This window comes from Scyliorhinus torazame, chromosome 8 (assembly GCF_047496885.1).
Source record: "Scyliorhinus torazame isolate Kashiwa2021f chromosome 8, sScyTor2.1, whole genome shotgun sequence".
Lineage (NCBI taxonomy): Eukaryota > Metazoa > Chordata > Chondrichthyes > Carcharhiniformes > Scyliorhinidae > Scyliorhinus > Scyliorhinus torazame.
Genome location: NC_092714.1, coordinates 40,460,557 through 40,477,781, shown reverse-complemented (window position 1 = coordinate 40,477,781; position 17,225 = coordinate 40,460,557). Strand labels below are relative to the sequence as shown.

The window sequence follows — 17,225 nt, the reverse complement described above, 5'->3', positions numbered from 1 at the left end:
AAAATATAAATATTTGCAGAGTCAAATGATACTGCAAAACAGACTTACCTGATGTATGGTGCGTGCTGTGGTCGGATAAAGACGAAAAGGCAGACACCCACAAGCTGCTCTGATGCCAAGAGAACGTACTTCCAATCCCTGGAGATACTCTTCTGAATCTCAGCTGCCCACAGCTTCTGATTAGTGGTGCTATCAAACAATTATAAATGATACGAACTAAAGTACAATCGTACTAATAACACTGTGCTCAAACATTACATTGGGCGTACAGCTGCTGAAGCTTGCAAGACCTCATTTTCCACATGTCTAAGTATTTAGAAATTTTTCACATTACTACACAATATCTGATCTTATGGATCATATTCAAATAAAACAAAAGTGCTGATATGTTCAAGCACTCCTCTAAACAGTAAAAAAAAAATTGTGATCTTCAATATGCTAATATGGTTCCAAGTTCAACTGCCAGAAAATCTGCTGAAAAGTCAGACCTGAAATACTGGTCTGAATCGCTCCCAAGTCACGACAATTCCCAGCTTGCAAACCTGACCCGTGAGAACATGCCCTGCAAATTCACATTTTCGAGTGGGGGTGGATCATGGAAATGGGAGTTGTGACGGGCAACCCAGGAATCAGTGCAGAGGCTGCTGGGTGCCGAGGCGGACTGGGTGGATGGTCTGCCTCTGTGCACTGACAAGGTGTTGACATTTAAAAAGCAATAAAATATAAAACAGCCCTCACCATGTCAGCCCATACCACTTTATGGGCCCCACCCAGCCCTCACATACTTCCATGCCAACATCTGACCACCCCACCCCCGTGGCCCCTTCTAGCCACTATGCCATTTTAGCACCAGCCCATGCACACCACCCTTTGCTCTTGCACCTACCATACCAACTGACCCAGTATCCATCAAAAGATAACCATCAACAAGATCTACTATTTCCACTGCCACCTCCTTGCAGCTCATCTGGTCCAGGGGATTTATCTACCTCCAATGCAGTTAATTTTAAGTACTACCTCTTTATTAATCCTAATTTCTTTCAGTTCCTCATTTTCACAAGCCCCTTGGTTCCCTAGTATTTCTGGGAGATTTTCTGTATCGTCCTCTGTGAAGACAGAGACAAAGTAATTGGTTAATTTCTCTGTCATATCCCTGTTCTCCAAGTTCACCTGTCTCTGCCTGTAATGGACCCACATTTGGCTTTGCTAAACTTTTTACATACCTAAAGAAGCTTTCACAGTCCACTTTTATGTTTCTCGTTGGTTTGCATTCATATTTTTTTTCCTTTTATCAATTACTTGGTCCTCTTTTTCTCGATTCTAAATTGCTCCCAATCCTTGGGTTTATCACTTTTTCTAGAAACCTTACAAGCCGTTTCCTTTGATCTGAAACCGTTAATTCTTAACAAAACAAACATTGGAATTCATAGTCCCACTTCAAGGAGTTTATAACCACTTAAGAGCGGTCAAACAAATGACAGACACTCACACTAATCCTGTAATGATAGCCCACAGATTTATGTCAACAGGCCAGGTGAAAGAGCAAGCACTGATTTTTTTCCCAAAAAAACACTGCGGAGTTTTTTCAAATCTTTAAAGGACAGGGGCATTGCTCCTATTGACAGCTCAAATTAGCTTGACAGTTCCAATGCGTTCATGCACTTTTTGCACACATTCATGGCTGCGTTGAACAATTTCACAGAGCACCTGACCTCTCCCAAGTGTCCCGAAGCCATATCCAAAAGGGCACCGTAAAGGTACCCCATCTCTCCAAAGGACACCTGCAGCTTTAGACCTTCTCCTACCAGATTGAAAGTGCACAAAACACGCTTTGGACATCCCAGTAACAAAATCCGGTCAGCCTGAGGCAGCTGGATTTTAGTATATGTAGCTACCTCCGTGAACCATGGCTATGGAAATTGAAACCCAGCCCCATGAAAATGATAGGTGTGTTTGGAGATGGGACTTCTGGGCCTCTGGAGCCATTTTCATCATGATGGAGACACTCTTATTGTTACGAAAGTTCAGCCCATAAACTCTGTTAAATACTACTTGATCTGCTGAGTAGTTTCTGGATATTTTTGTTCTTATTTCAAGTTTCCAGCATCAGATTGGTCATCATCAGATTGGTAACCATGGACTATGCTCCAATTACTGTACTCACAATAGTCAGTCATTTGAAAATGGGGCAGCGGGACCACACTCACTTTTGTGCCAAGGAGAAGGTGGAATAATACAATTTTATATTGGTGCTGACCCTGAAATTCCAGTGTAAGCAGGGATCCAAGTAATTGTTGCCGTACAATTTATTTTCCTACTATGATACTTAAACACCATGGATTAGATTTAATGGGGTACTGTGGTTTCCAGGTCTCTCGCTAAAATGTTAGGGCAGGGCTCTTGACAGCTGCCCACAGTCATTAACGCTGTTAGCTGCATTAAGTAGCTGGAGGTTGGATTTCCACCCTTAGCTGGGGAGAGCTCAGATGGCTGGTGGTTCTCTAGTCACAGCAGTGCCACTAGGAATTGTGGCTACTACTGGGACTACAGTCAGTCACAATGAAGTGCAGACTCGATGGGCCGAATGGCCTCCTTCTGCACTGTAGGTGTTCCAAGATTCTATGGAGGACCATCGACTCAGATGAGCCTGGGTCTCGCTGGGGTGAGACAAGCAGTCTCTTTGCTCGGCGGATGAGGGGGTAGGCAGGTTGAGTTTCAGGGGTCAAAGAGGCCTCTAATCGGCTTCTAAATAGGATCCCTTCCACCCCCATCGAGTGACACTAGCCCACGCAGCTAAAACTGCTCGGCTTCAAATCCTACTGGCACAGCAGTGGGATGAGGTCCTTATTTGGCCACCAATTGAAAGTTTTGAAATATAATAAATAAATGAGACAAAAATAGGTGGGACAGTAAGTTGCGATGAGGAAATAAGAACCTTACAAATGGATATAGATAGGTTAGGAGATTGGCCAAAATGTGGCAGATGGATTTTAACCTGGATAAGCGTGAGGTCATGCGTTTTGGTCGAAAAAATGGAAAGGCAACTTATCTAAATGGAGAGAAACCTTGGGGTGCTCCGATGCAAGGGATCTAGGTGTCCTCATGCATAAGCGACAAGAAACGAGCATGCAGGTGCAGCAGGTAATAAGGAAAGCAAATGCATTGTTGGCATTTATAGCAAAAGTAATTGAGTATAAAGGTAAGGAAATGTTGTTGCAACGATACAAGGCATTGGTAAGACCACACCTGGAGTATTGTGCACAGTTTTGGTCCTCTTATTTGAGGAAAGAAGTAGTGGAATTAGAGGCAGTTCAGAGGAGGTTCACTAGATTGATTCCGGAGATATGGGGTTTGTCGTACGAAGAGAGATTGAACAGTTTAGGCCTAAACTCTCTGGAGTATAGAAGAATGGGGTGGGGTTTATACAAGCTGCGAAAGGGTATGGATAAAGTAGACATGGAGCTGTGCTTCCTCTTGTGGGGCATTCCAAAACGAGAGGCCATAATCTTAGAATAGGAGATAACAAATTTAAAACAGATTTGAGGAAAAACTACTTTTCCCAAATCTGTGGAATTCGTTATCCCAGAGTGCAGTGGATGCAGGAACAGTGAGTAAATTGGAGGAGTTAAGACAGATTTTTAATTGGTAATGAATTAAAGAGTTATGGAGAATGGGAAGGACGGTGGCGTTGAGGCCATGATGGGATCAGGGTGTTAGGCTCGGGAAGCTAAATTGCCTACTCCTGCTCCTAGGTCATCCGTTCTAGGGAGATGCTCTGGCTGATTTCACAATCCAGCTCTTGGTCTGTAACATTGTAGGTAGCAGATGAGGAGCATGTCAGCCATGATAGAATGGCTTAATTCTGCTCCTATATCTTATGAACTTATGGAACTGAATAATACAATGCTTTTTGTTTTACGAAGTTAAATAATTCAGGAGTAACAACATATAGTGGACAAAAAATGAAATCCAACTGTTAATGTCATTTAAATGTAACTCAACGCAAGAATTCATTGTAGGTTAACATGAGTCAGACATTTCCTGCTTAAAGCTGAACCCAAAAAGTGCAATCGCTTGTTAGCTTTTCGTAAATACGTTGTATAAAAGTGGCACTAGAAGGTAAAGTGCAGATTGCTTTTCACTTCATTTCCCCATTAGAATGACAAAAACTAAAAATGTGTATTGCTACGTACCTTGCACTTACAATATTTCCTGCATTCAACTCAACCATTTCCTCAAATCCAATAGCAAAAATGTCCACAGGTCTGCTCTCCTTGTCTGGAATAAGAAAAACGGGAATAAGAAAAACGGGAACGAAAATTTGTCAGTACTCACACGACAGGGTCAGGAAAGAAAGCACTGACAAGAGTAAGAGACCATGGCTGATGTAAATCATTACAGGTTTGCTCATTGATACATTGCATCTTATAGATTACATACATTAGCCATAAATTATTACAGAGGTTTCAGCAAATCATTATTTCATGCAATTAAAACTTATGAATAGGGCAGGCAATTGAGATGGTGAAGATTTTGAAAAATTGCATTACTTCTCACATTATAACGACAGAGGGGAATACTTAGGATTTGGGTTGGTGGGCAAATGGTGTAAAGTGACATTGAAAAAAGGCTGGAATCCAAGAAAGATGGACAGGGAGAACAGGAATTCAAAAAACAAGCTAAAAAAGTTTGAGGGGACAATCCTTGCCAAAAAGGCCTTCAAAAGATAGATAAATAAATAAATAAATAAAATTTTAAAATAAAATAAAAACCAAGCTTATGCAATGGGAGAAAAGTAAGCACACAGCACAATTGGGATATTAAACAGAACGAGGCGAAAGAGGAAACAAACTGCACAACTTGCCCCCTGAAACTATGCAGCTCCATATGAGGGGGATATGATAGCAGCTTACACATAGACAGGGCTTTCAACATATAAAATTTTCCAAAATTGCTTCACATGGGTGCCAGGGAAATTTTAAAAGATGCCGAGTCAAGGAGGACAAATTAGGAGAGGTGGACAACTGCTTAGTGAAAAAGGTGAGTTTTAAGAAATGTCAGGAGAGGTGAAGACGTCCAAAATGCATAGCCATTAATGTTGGGAAGAATAGAAAAGAGGCAAAAGTCAAGAGTTTGGAAGGCTTGGTGCTGGACAAGGCTAAAGAGATAGAGGGGTAAGACCAAGGAGGGATTTAAAAATAAATTGTTCTTGGGGTCAAGGCAACACTGGCAAAGCTGCATTTATTGCTCATTCTTAACTGTCCCAAAGCCTGATGATCGTCCTTCATATTGAAGGGTCAAGATATTATGACAAGTAAAAGGAATAAAGAATCACACAATTTGGTTCTTCTCACCTTTCTGCTCTAATGTGCTACTAACTCAATATCACACTACATATATCGTACAAAGAATTGCTGTGCACAGCCAAAGTTAATAAAAAACACACAATGGTGGAATAGGAACAGTGCTTGCTGCTGACTTTGAAAAAAAAAAACAAGGACACAATTTCAAGAGTGATTGGCAGAGAACCAAGGGCGACATGAGTAAACATTTTTTCACACAATGAATTTGGAATGCAATATCCTGATTGCTGCATAAAATACAGCAAATATAAACCTTTAGTTAGGCCATAACTTGAGGACTGTGTGCAGTCCTTCATTACAGAAAGGATGTAATTGAACAAGAGGGTAAAGAGGAGATATAAGAGAATGTTGTCAGGACTAGAAAATTGCAGCTGAGGGGAAAAAATGGATAGGCTGGGGTTGTTCTCCTTGGAGACTGAGGGGAGATTTGGTTGAGATGTGAAAAATTGAGGGTCTAGATTGAGTGGACGAGAAGGGCCGATTTGATTTAGCAGAGAGGTCAGTGATGAAGGGGCATAGAGTTAACATGAAAGGTGAACGAAGGGCGGCATGTGGCACAGTGGTTAGCACTGGGACTGCGGCACTGAGGACCCGGGTTCGAAATCCGGCCCTGGGTTACTGTCAGTGTGCAGTTTGCACATTCTCCCATGTCTATGTGGGTTTCTCCCCCACAACCCAAAGATGTGCAGGTTAGGTGGATTGACCCCACTAAATTGCCCATAATTGGGGAAAAAAAATAATTGTGTACTCTAAATTTAAAAAAAGAAATGATAGGTGAATGGATTAGAAGGGAGACCAGGAAATATTTTTTTACCCAGAGGGTGACAGGGGTCAGGAACTCACTGCCTGAAAGCGTAGCAGAAAACATTAACTCATTTCGAAGGTGTCCACATGTGCACCTGAAGGGCTACAGACCAAATGCTGGAAAGTGACATTGAGTTGGGTGGCTGGTACATTTCAGCCAGTATAGAAACAAAGAGAAAAAAATTACAAAATTATGAGGAGCATCGATAGAGTAGATAGGAACAAACCTCTCCCCTTAGTAGAGAGGTCAATAACCAGGGACATAGTTTTCACAGATGGGGCAGGAGGTTTAGAGGGAATTAGAGGATAAAGTGGTGGAGACTGGAACCTTTACAACATTTAAGAAGCATAGAAGTATTTAGATCAGCACTTGAAATGCCATAACGTACAAGACTATCGACCAAGTGCTGGAAAATGGGATTAGAATTGATAGATGCTTGATGGCTTGCACAGGCACGATGGGCCGAAGGATCTTTTGGTGCTATAAAACTTTACCAGGATTTAGCAAATTAGTCAGGTTCAGATTGAAAACTGGAAAGCAACTTTCCCATTGCACAGACCAGCTTTCGCTCCATATCTTAAGCCTCTCCGAGTAAAAAAGAAAACTGAGTGGGTGGGGTTTACGCCGTCAATCTGGCGAGACGGGACCTGATCAGGACACCATCCACAAAGGGTGCCCCGTTCAGCACTGAAACCTAGTGACAGAGCCCCACCACAGAGGTGTTGGTTGCTTCCCCCAAAAGCGTTTCCTGATTCTCTCCATATTTTCCACTCATGTTTCCGATCCCATGCACGGCTAGTGGGGTCAAAACTGCCCCACCGACTCCAAGTGCTCTCCCTCTGTGCCGTGAGTTTTCCATGATAGAGCGGTGGAGGCAAATTCAACCATGGCTTTTAAAAAGGAAATTAAATCAGCACCTGAAGGGAAAAGTCCTGCAGGGCTGCAAAAGATGTTAAAGTAGGACTAGCTAAATAGCTCTTACAGAAAGAAAGGATGGATTCAACAAGTCAAATTGCCTCCTTCTGTACTGTAACCATTCTATGAAAATAACACTGAGGCATTATTAGGACAACTGACCAAAAGCTTGGTCAAATGGGGATGGTTTAAAGGAGCAAAGAAGGTAAAAAGGCAGAGGGGTTTAGGGAGAAAATTCCAGAACTCAGGCTCTGATAGCTGAAGAGATGGCCGTCACTGATTGAACAATTAAAACCGGAAATGCTAAATAGGCCAGAATTAGAGTAGTACAGAATACGGTGGCTATGAGGCTGAAAGAGATTACAGAGATAGGGAGGGGAGAGGGCCATGGAGAGATTTGAAAAGACGGATGAAAATTTTAAAAGCAGTAGTTATGAATTGGTACACCTTTAAATATTCAGGTTACTTCCAAATGAACAAGGCTCACGTAATATTCAATTGTTCAATTCTTCTGTCTGATTGTGTGTGTCTGTTGACTGATCTATGTTCACTGTGCTCAATTCATTAAGCCTGGACACACAAAAAGTAAATGAAGCTGGGAAAAGAGCTGGAAACCAGTGATGAAGCATGGAATTTGTTTAAAGCACTGTAAACAAATTCCTCTTACACACATACACATAAGCTGCTGCATCTTCTCTGCATTGATTCGAGATTTAAATATATAACTGTGTGCTTTCATCATTGCTCCTTGCAGTGAAAATAATTTGAAGCAGATGACAAGCCAGCGAGCTCTAAATTCTTCCATTCTTCCATCTACAAAGACGAACAGTACAGCCCATGGAGGAACAGGATATCACTTATGGAGTCCTGAATTTAACTGCACAAGGACACCAAGACGTTACTGCCATTCTTATGCAGTAATAATGGTGAGTATTAATTGTTTCATTGTTCTTAGTGCCATAAATTCTGGACAATTAAATACAAGATCTTACCTTGAAATTCCTGAACATTATTTTTTTTTGGTGCATCCAACAGCCAGTCATTAAGAGTTTGATTCTTGAAGGCAATGCTGCGAAACTGTTTTCCACCATTTACGTTCCACGTTCCAACACAGACTCGAATACGTTTTGGTTTTGTAAACTTATGATAGTTTTCACACATCCCATGCAAAACCCGAGGGGAAGCTGTAAAGTAACAACACATAGTTTTCCTCCAAATTTAACAAGTTGTTATTCAGATAATCTAGTTTCCTGGCAACCCAACTCAGAAAATATCTAATCTGCAATTTAGAGAAATAGAGAAAGTATGGGGAAGGGAGTTGAGAAGGCTCAGATTTTGTAGCCAGCAGCAAAGGGGTTGGGCTCACTATTGACCTTGAATAAACATGGTCACAAAGATTTAGAGAGCTCTGTGGTATCAATGTCCCTTATTACGATGTCAATTTCATTTGACTTCAGCTATAGGGGATATCTCTGATGTAAGTAACATCAAGCAGGATAAGTAGTCAATCAGAATGGAGAATTTTCTAGACAAACTAGAAGTAAACAAAATTTATATAAACAGTGAAATAAAGATTGGGATATGCATATGGGATTAAGGTACGGGCTGCATTATCAAATTTTTAAAACTAAAAATGGATTATTTAATATGTGCATGTAAGTTTTAATCATGGAATGGAAGAAATAACACTCCAGACTAAAATAAGTTTATCAGGGCAAGAAAGTTGTGTGCCACTGATTATGACTTAGAATGCTATTAGGAGCTCATTTAATCTTCATTCAACACAACATATTCATTGTTTTCTATTGAGAGTAGTGTGCCAGGAAGTTGAGATTTTCAGCAAATTACTGATTTGGTTTGAGGAGGAGCACGATTTCCCTAACAACAGCAGAATTGCACATTTACCTGTACGCACGTGAACACCAGACTTTGCAGTCAGTTTTAATGTGTAATGACGGTGAATGCTGACAACTTCACCGTACGAGTGCAAATTCGGGCTAAAAGAAAATAACTTAAACGGCCACCGTGACTCCGTAGAATCATTGAATCATTAGAGCACAGAAGCAAGCAATTTGGCTCGATGTGTTTGTGCTAGACTTAACCCAGTCAATTTCGCTGTCTTTACTTGGGTGGAATGTTAAATGAGCAGATGAGAAGGCTTGGAGAAAGGTAGCCTGGTCCTATGGATATAAAAATCTGCCTTCAACAACATAATTGCAGCCTATTGGCTGAGGGCTGCAAGAGGAAGTCATCTCCCGTGATCCACATGGAAGTCTTGGGTGGCTGGGCTTGCCTTATTCTCCCAACCACAAGGCTGTCCTGACCCTTTCCTCCAGCGTCCTGACACCTGAAATCTCATGGGAGCGTGACAAAGCCTCTCTTGCTGCTGAAGGCTGCACGGTGTGGACCTTGCCTGAGCCCTGACCAGCACAACTCCCAACAGCAATTAAATTCAATCTCCGAGGAGGACTTCCGGTGGCGTTCGTGAGCGGAGCTGGTCGCAGCAAAAAGGCTCCCGCAGTTCCACAAAGTTTTTCTTTTTAAGTTTCCCGCGAAATTGTGAGCAGGGGAACTGGGCCCTCGGTAGAGGAGCGATCCGGCGGCAGCCCCCCCCCCCCCCCACGCATGGCAGCAGAGCACAGGGCAGGACAAGCGGTGGCCAGGACCGAAGCAGGGGCCGAACCTGCAGGGAGGAAGGAACGGAGGAGCGAAAAAGGGAAAAGGAAAAAAAAAAAAAACGGGGAAAAAATGCCAGAAGGGAGCCAAAGCAGAGGGAGAAGGGGCACCAAAGGCAGACGGAGCAATGGGCGAGCCAGTTCAGACGAGCTAATCAGCGGGCAAAGCGGCAGAACGGAAGTATCGCCGCATCAAAAAGAGCTGGGCAGCCAGGTGCAGTCTCCCCTGGGGCCAGGGGGGAGCTGGAACTGGAAGGCAGCCTTTGCCGATGCGCTGAGGGAACATCAGCAGGTAAACAAGGCAGAGACTAGGGCAGACATAGAGGCTGCAGTGCAGGCAGCAATGGACAAGGATGCCCACTGTCCCCGCTGCTGTTCGCTCTAGCGATCGAACCACTAGCAATCGCGCTCGAATGGGTGCGCGCGGAAGAGGCCTCCTGCATGGGGATCTCCCTCCGGGTCCTCGCCACGGTGGCGCTCCCATCCCCACCCAAAAAACACTCCAGCAGCCCGTTGGTAATACCCACCCTCCAGTCCTGGAACCAACTATGGCAACAATTTGGCCTGACCAGAATGTCAGGTAAAGCTCCCATCTGCAACAACTATAGGTTCACGCCAGCGCCGACTGACAAAACGTGGGGACAGGACAGAAGGACACTGACAGTCAGGGACCTATACACAGACGGCATGATCGCAACCCTGCGCGAACTGACAGAAATTCCAGCTAGCCGGGGGAACGAGCCAAGGTACCTGCAACTAAAAACCTTCCTACGAAAGGAGACAGGGACATACCCACAACCACCACAACAGACACTACTGGAAGCATACTAGATAAAGGAAACTGTAGTGACATGTATGACCGACAGGTAGAAGGGGCCGACACCGTACTGGACGCAACAAGAATGAAGTGGGAGGAGGACCTGGGGATCGAAATAGGGTGGGGACTCTGGAGCGAAGCACTGCATAGGGTCAACTCCACCTCCACGTGCGAAAGGCTCAGCCTGACACAACTAAAAGTGGTACATAGAGCCCACTTAACAAGATCGCGTACGAGTAGGTTCTTCCCGGAGGTGGAGGACAGATGTGAGCGGTGCCAAGGAGGCCCAGCCAACCACGCCCACATGTTCTGGTCCTGCCCCAGACTTGGAGTACTGGACAGCCTTCTTCGAGGCAATGTCCAAGGTGGTGGGGGTGAGGGTGGAGCCATGCCCTAAAGTTTCGGTCTTCGGGGTATCAGAGCAACCAGATCTATTCCTGGTGAGGACAGCGGACACACTTGCCTTTGCCTCCCTGATCGCCCGCCGTAGAATCCTGTTCGGCTGGCGGTCAGCAGCACCACCCAAAGCTGCAGACTGGCTGTCCGACCTCTCGGAATCTCTCCAAATGGAGAAAATCAAATTCGCCACCCGAGAGTCAGACGACGGCTTCCACAGAACGTGGGAGCCATTCACCCAATTGTTCCGAGACCTGTTTGTGGCCAACAAACAAGCAGAAGAATAGCCAGGTAGTCAAGAAACTGGGGAGAGTAGCCAAAGCATGAGAGGGAGAGATAGACCGGGAGGGGGGAGGGAACAGCTAAATCTAAGAGGAAGGAAAGGCGAGCCACAGGGAGGGGAGAGAGGAGCGGGGAGAGAGAGAGAAGAGACGGAACAATAGAGGAGAGCCAGGGAGGGGGGAGGCAGGGAAACGTTAACAAACTTAACGTCCACAGGAACAGAGAAAATGGGGAAGACGGGAGGCCCGCAGAAGTGGAAGTGCGCAGAAGCGGAACGAGACGACAACGGCAGCGAACTCCGTCTGAGAGAAGCAAGGGACGACAACACCCGAACAGATGCCTACTTGTGTGTAAATAATTTTGCCACGTGTACAGAGCTGCTGCTGTTGAGCGGGGACATAATACCGTCCGATGGCTTCTCAGGGAAAATTAAAACGTCAGCAGCAGCAGCGACCCGTAGGGGAGTGGGGGTGAGTGCTCCGTTGGGAGGGTGTGGGAAGACTAAGGCGAGTGGGGTCACGTCTAGTCAACTGCTATTGTATATTCTCTTTTTGCACTATGTTAATGTTCACTCTATTTTGCTGTGTTAGGAATATTACTATTTATTATGAAAAACTTTGCACAACTTTAATTAAAAAATATATATATTTTTTTAAAAATTCAACCTCCGAGAACCTTTGGTGCACATAACTTCCTGAATTCTACATAAAATATTTTCTAGTATAACTCCTGCACAAGAATCTTTAATTATGATGCATTCGCCAAAACATCAGTCCACAAAGCAAGTGCAAAATTCTTGCAAGGTGCCTTCCATCCTATCGAAGTTTTTTGGAAAATTGCATCACATATAAACAACCAGTCATAGAGATCAAAACATCGGATTCTCTTTTAAATTATTCGACTTGCACTCATATGGTCAGATCAGCAGCAGATTTAGTAAATTCTATATCATTTATAAAGTCAGTTAACAAATTCAGTGCACTAACCCTTCCAATGCCATGGACATTTTGAATTTAATACTGACTTAATATCAAATTCGCAGATGCAAAAGCCTTGCATTAACTATGAAATCTGTACATTTGGACTCGGGCCAATTTTATAGGAAAACAGAACGCATTGAATTGCTCATAATCCTAAATGTTCTAAAGGATGATGGTCAGACTTCTGACTCTACTGTGTGCATCACACTAGGTCAGACAGAGCCTCAAATCGGGCATTGTGCATAGAGCATCCTCTTCATGAAGTGAATTCATGAATTTATAATTCCTTGCCAGTGATTATAAATTAGAAGCCCTCGTCCCATTTCACTGTCCACATTCAGGTTATGCTTCTGTCACTAGAAGAAATGTTTGGCAAAATTTGCAGTGACTTCCATGCTTTCAATTGTAAGCTACTTGAATAGTACTACCGGTGCTTTCAATTATTAAATCTGATCAATACATTTAACATCCCTGCATCCATCTCAGTTCAAAAAGCCACCTTTTTTTTCTTCATGTTCAGACTCTTTCTTTACACCCTTTCTTTTCCCCCCCAAGTTCACACTGCCAATTTTCTCCACTTCCACCACCTAATTAACACTGGCAAATCTTTGCTGTTTTTCTTGCCGGTTCTCACTAGCATTCTTCTTCTGCTCCTTACCCAGTTCAGTCAGTCACTTTTTTTTCTCCTCTTTCCACATCACCCGGCCAGTTCACACTGCCACTCATCGCTACCTCATGCCCCATAAATGCTCAACAATTACAAGATCAAGAATTCCTGCAGTTTATCCCACACACAAATGCAATAAGACCCATTATCCAGAATGAAAGGGGAGCTGACCAGGATAAATTTCTAGCAGTGTGGACAGCGTTCACAAATTTTAAAATTTTCTAGTGACCTAATCATTGCGCAAGATTTCAATACAACAACATGAGGGGCTGGGAAAAGGGGAAAGTTCTAACAAAAAGTGTGCGCTTTCAGGTTACCGATACATGATAAATACACCATGAACTCAGTTCTGTTTACTTTAGCAGACTGACAATTCAGCAAATGTGTCTCTCTTAAATTACTGCAGACTTGGGCTGATTAAGTAAAAGCTAATTTTGAAGGCAAGTATAAAATCTCTTGGGATAAATTTTACAATAAATTATCACAGGAATTAATTGTCATTAAAAATCAAATGAACACCTTCACAGATATTTTTTTAAGATACCAGCTCAAATGCAGCTATTTAAAAAAGTTTACCACATAGCATAAACCTTTGGCAGCATTTGAGTGAGATCTGTATTATAATGTAAATCTGATGCATTTGAATATGAATGAATTACATTTTCATCCCCTCAGTACGAATGTTTATTGCAATAAATGAGATGTGCTTTCTGCTATGCTATACCCATTGCTAAGCTATGAACAAATTTTCAATTTTTTCCATCTGTCTTGAAAAAGAGTCACCCTAAAACTAATGAGTCATCTATACAGAATGTTAAAATAAAGATTTGATACCTTTTGAAAATGTTAAGCAATTAATAAAAGATGGTTACGTTATAAAAGAGTGGCAGATTTGCTGTTACTTCAGAAGGTTTTAGGCAAAGCACTGTACCTGATTGAAGTGTCAATTCTGGAACTGCAACCACAGCAAGAGGAGAAGAAGAAAAAGCATTAAACACAATTAAGCACAGGAAGGTCTTTCATAAGTAAAAAGAAATTTCACCATGCAACACAAAATAATTATGCTGAAAAAATTATGCAGTTTGAAGTCATGGTGAAACTTATTTCCACCACACTAAAATGCACTGCAGTAACTCAAAGGCTTTTCCTAACCCATGTACTCTGTCACAGCAGATGCTTCGAAACACTCCTACTTGCAAGTTCCCTCCAAGTCGCACACCATCCCGACTTGCAACTACATCACCATTATTTCCCCATCTCCTGGGTCAAAATTCTGGAGTGCCCTCCCTAACAGCAGCCTCTTCAGGACTGTGATGCATAAGAGAGCATGATTTCCTTCTTGTAATTTGTCGGATCAGGAATTCTCACCAAGCATCTTCAGCACTGAACAGTTTGTTTCAACAGCTACTGTTTCATGACAATATCAACAAAGCACTTTTTTCAAACATCCATAAAATTGAAGAGGTTTTCTGTTGCCTATTGTTAATAGTATATTTTGCTGCAGTTTGAGCTGATCCTTCAATAGGAATGGGAAATGATAATTAATCAAAATGAAAAATAACATACTCATAAATCTGTTAACAGTACAGAAGAAATAATATGCAACCCCCAGTATTACATTTCTATTTGTATGGGAAACAAATTGTGAGCAACCAGTTTTTCCTACCTACTGCATATACAGGTAGTCCTTAACTTTACAAAATTAGAGTTACGCAAAATGGCACGTACAACATTTGTAAATTGACAACACGATTTTGACTTTACATCATATCAGCACATTCATACGTGCACACTGACTTTCTGCGCCACCCATCTCTATCTCTGGACAAATCAAACTACCTTTATTAGTTTTGAAAGGAGTGTTTTATTCTGCTAAATTTATTTCTCTCCTCGTCTTCGTGGGTCTCACCCCCACAACTCAAAAGATGTGCAGGATAGGTGAATTTGCGATGCCAAATTGTCCCTTAATTGGAAAAAAGAACTGGGTACTCTAAAAAAAATTTTTTGAATGTATTTGGCACAAGTCATGATTTTAATGCATTTATACTCTATGTTGTATTTAATAGGTGCTCAGACTCGCAGATGTTCAAGGTGATACAGGCAACTGATAAGTGATCGATGACTTCATTATATCCTCCACATTAACTGAGGAACTTGTGCTAAGGTATGCAGGCATCTATAGTCACCTTAGCAACTTGGCAGGGCAAGAGTTGAGAGCATTTAACACCGCCAGATGCCCCACGAGTGATTCCCGGCCTTGCTCCGGAACCAATTCCCCATTTAGAACATTGTTCCTATCGAGAAATTGGTTCTGCCTTATGTAGTTTTCAGAAACCAAATGTGTTATAAGACCGAGGGTTGAGTGTACTGAGATTGGAAGAGAGCACACTGTATTCAGGGAGTGCCTTATCATGTCTTTAGGCCTTTCCATAGTGTTTACAGGATAGGATTACTTTTCTGAAATGCGGTCTGTTGCTATGTAGGTACACACTGACTAATTTGCATTCAAGTCCCAACAAACAGGAAGTTAATGAATCATGCCTTGGTGTCATTTAAATCCACTTGAGCTGGCAAGAGTGGGGCTTGATCTGAAAACCCAATGACTCAGAGCGAGTATGCTGTTAAGTGAGATCAGCTGGTACCAAGTTACAAAAAGTAACTCAAGTTTAAAAACTTGAAAATATTTTTAGTTGCTTATTGGCAATTCCTGGCAACCCTTCCTTTTTGATAGAGAAGCGATACAGCTATTTTCCAATATCCAGATTTTCATTGTAGAGGACTTGAAAGATTTAACAACTTGTCAAATCGAAATGGAAAAAGATTAGACTTAATTCTTGGAAACGCATTTCTACAATTGTATTTTGAAATTCTACCATACAAATCTCCTGAAACCTTTTGAGGACATTCAAGGAGTTCAAATACACATTCAAAACTTCGGAGAAACTTTTGGATTGTTTCCTCCTGGGAAAAGTACATTTATGGGAATGTTCAGTTGCTCACTGCAAGTTGTTATGAAGCCATGCTTTATTTTTAAAAATGACTTTTATTGGCTGGAAACATTTGATTGAATTTTATAAGGAGAGGAGATACAATTCAGTGACTTGAAACTGCAACTTCAGGCTGAAAATGTGTATACTTGCACACACTAAATTCCGAAGCCATTAAGTGGACCAAATTGGTCTGGAAAATCCCAACAGAACTGATTGCCTTGAATGAGTATGAATCGGGTCATCTCCTAAAACATTCAAAGAATGTCCCAGCAATCGCTAGATGTAATCACCTCAGGCAATAAGCTCTGACTGAGAAAGAAAGTCACTCCAGCCATAATCTCATCATGTCTAAAACATCCAGCCTAACCATCCAGTTATTATACATGAGCCATGACCATATTTAGGTCACTGGACAGTTAAGAGATCTGACAATGTTTTAAAAGTGTTTTCTCCAGACCACAGAGCAGAAAAGATGCTGAAGTGACAAGATCCCCATGAGGGCCTCATTATCTCTCTTCACCCATCCCTATCCGCTGTTTGACTATCGTGTGCCATAGTCAAAGATTATGAAGGACTCAATCTCATCTCAAGAACAGATAAATTGTCTATCTACATCTTTAAACTACCTTGACACCAAAACTAGAAGGACCACTGAACTCAAGCACCCAAGTCATCAACCTGAGAACCATATAATTTTAATCTTTATTGGAACTTAAAATATCACAATCTACCCTCCACAACATATTAGTGTGGTTTATGAACTTTGGAGTATGCTTGGATGTGTAGAAGCTGACGTGTTGTTACTTAGAGTAGTAAGCACAATAAACATTGCATTTTTTATTCAAAACAACTGTGCCTTTTATAGTCAGTACATATTGGGAAGCATTAAAAAAAAACTGTTAAGTCAAACTCGGAATGAGGAAAAGGGAGAGCCATTTGACCACAATTCACCTGATCATAAAGTCAATTTTTAAAAAATTCGTGAAGGGTAGTACGCTCACCTCTGGGTCACAAAGCTGTGGATCCAAGTCCTACTCTAGAGACTGAAGCAAAAAAGAAAAATCTAGGCTGACACTCTGTGTAATACTGAGGGTGTATTGTCCTGTCAGAGGTGCCATCTCTCTGATAAGACTTTAAATTGAGGCCTCATCTACACTCTTCGGTGGATGTAAAAGATCTGATGACATCATTCAAAGAAAGTGTGCGTAGGAGGGGTTCTCTGGTGTCCTGGCAATATTTGTCCTTCAAGCAACATCATCAAAATGGATTATCTGATTATCACAATGCTCTTTGGGAACTTGTTGTGTGCAAATGGATTGTTGTGTGTCCTTAAGT

The 17,225-nt window shown here is 42.1% G+C and overlaps 1 protein-coding gene across 10 annotated transcripts in view; it reads right to left on the bottom strand.

The window, feature by feature from the left end:
• The window catches only part of synj1 (synaptojanin 1), a 147,701-nt gene that overhangs the window by 44,283 nt on the left and 86,193 nt on the right, over nt 1–17,225 (bottom strand). For 8 of the 10 annotated variants that reach the window (XM_072513418.1, XM_072513423.1, XM_072513422.1 and 5 more), the window contains exons 13-16: nt 13,832–13,855; nt 8,076–8,267; nt 4,194–4,278; nt 49–189 (exon numbers count right to left, since the gene is read on the bottom strand). In XM_072513418.1, coding sequence (XP_072369519.1) covers nt 49–189; nt 4,194–4,278; nt 8,076–8,267; nt 13,832–13,855 — 442 coding nt within the window. The remainder of the gene's footprint in view (nt 1–48; nt 190–4,193; nt 4,279–8,075; nt 8,268–13,831; nt 13,856–17,225) is intronic. The other 2 variants (XM_072513420.1, XM_072513421.1) reach the window with 1 other exon arrangement.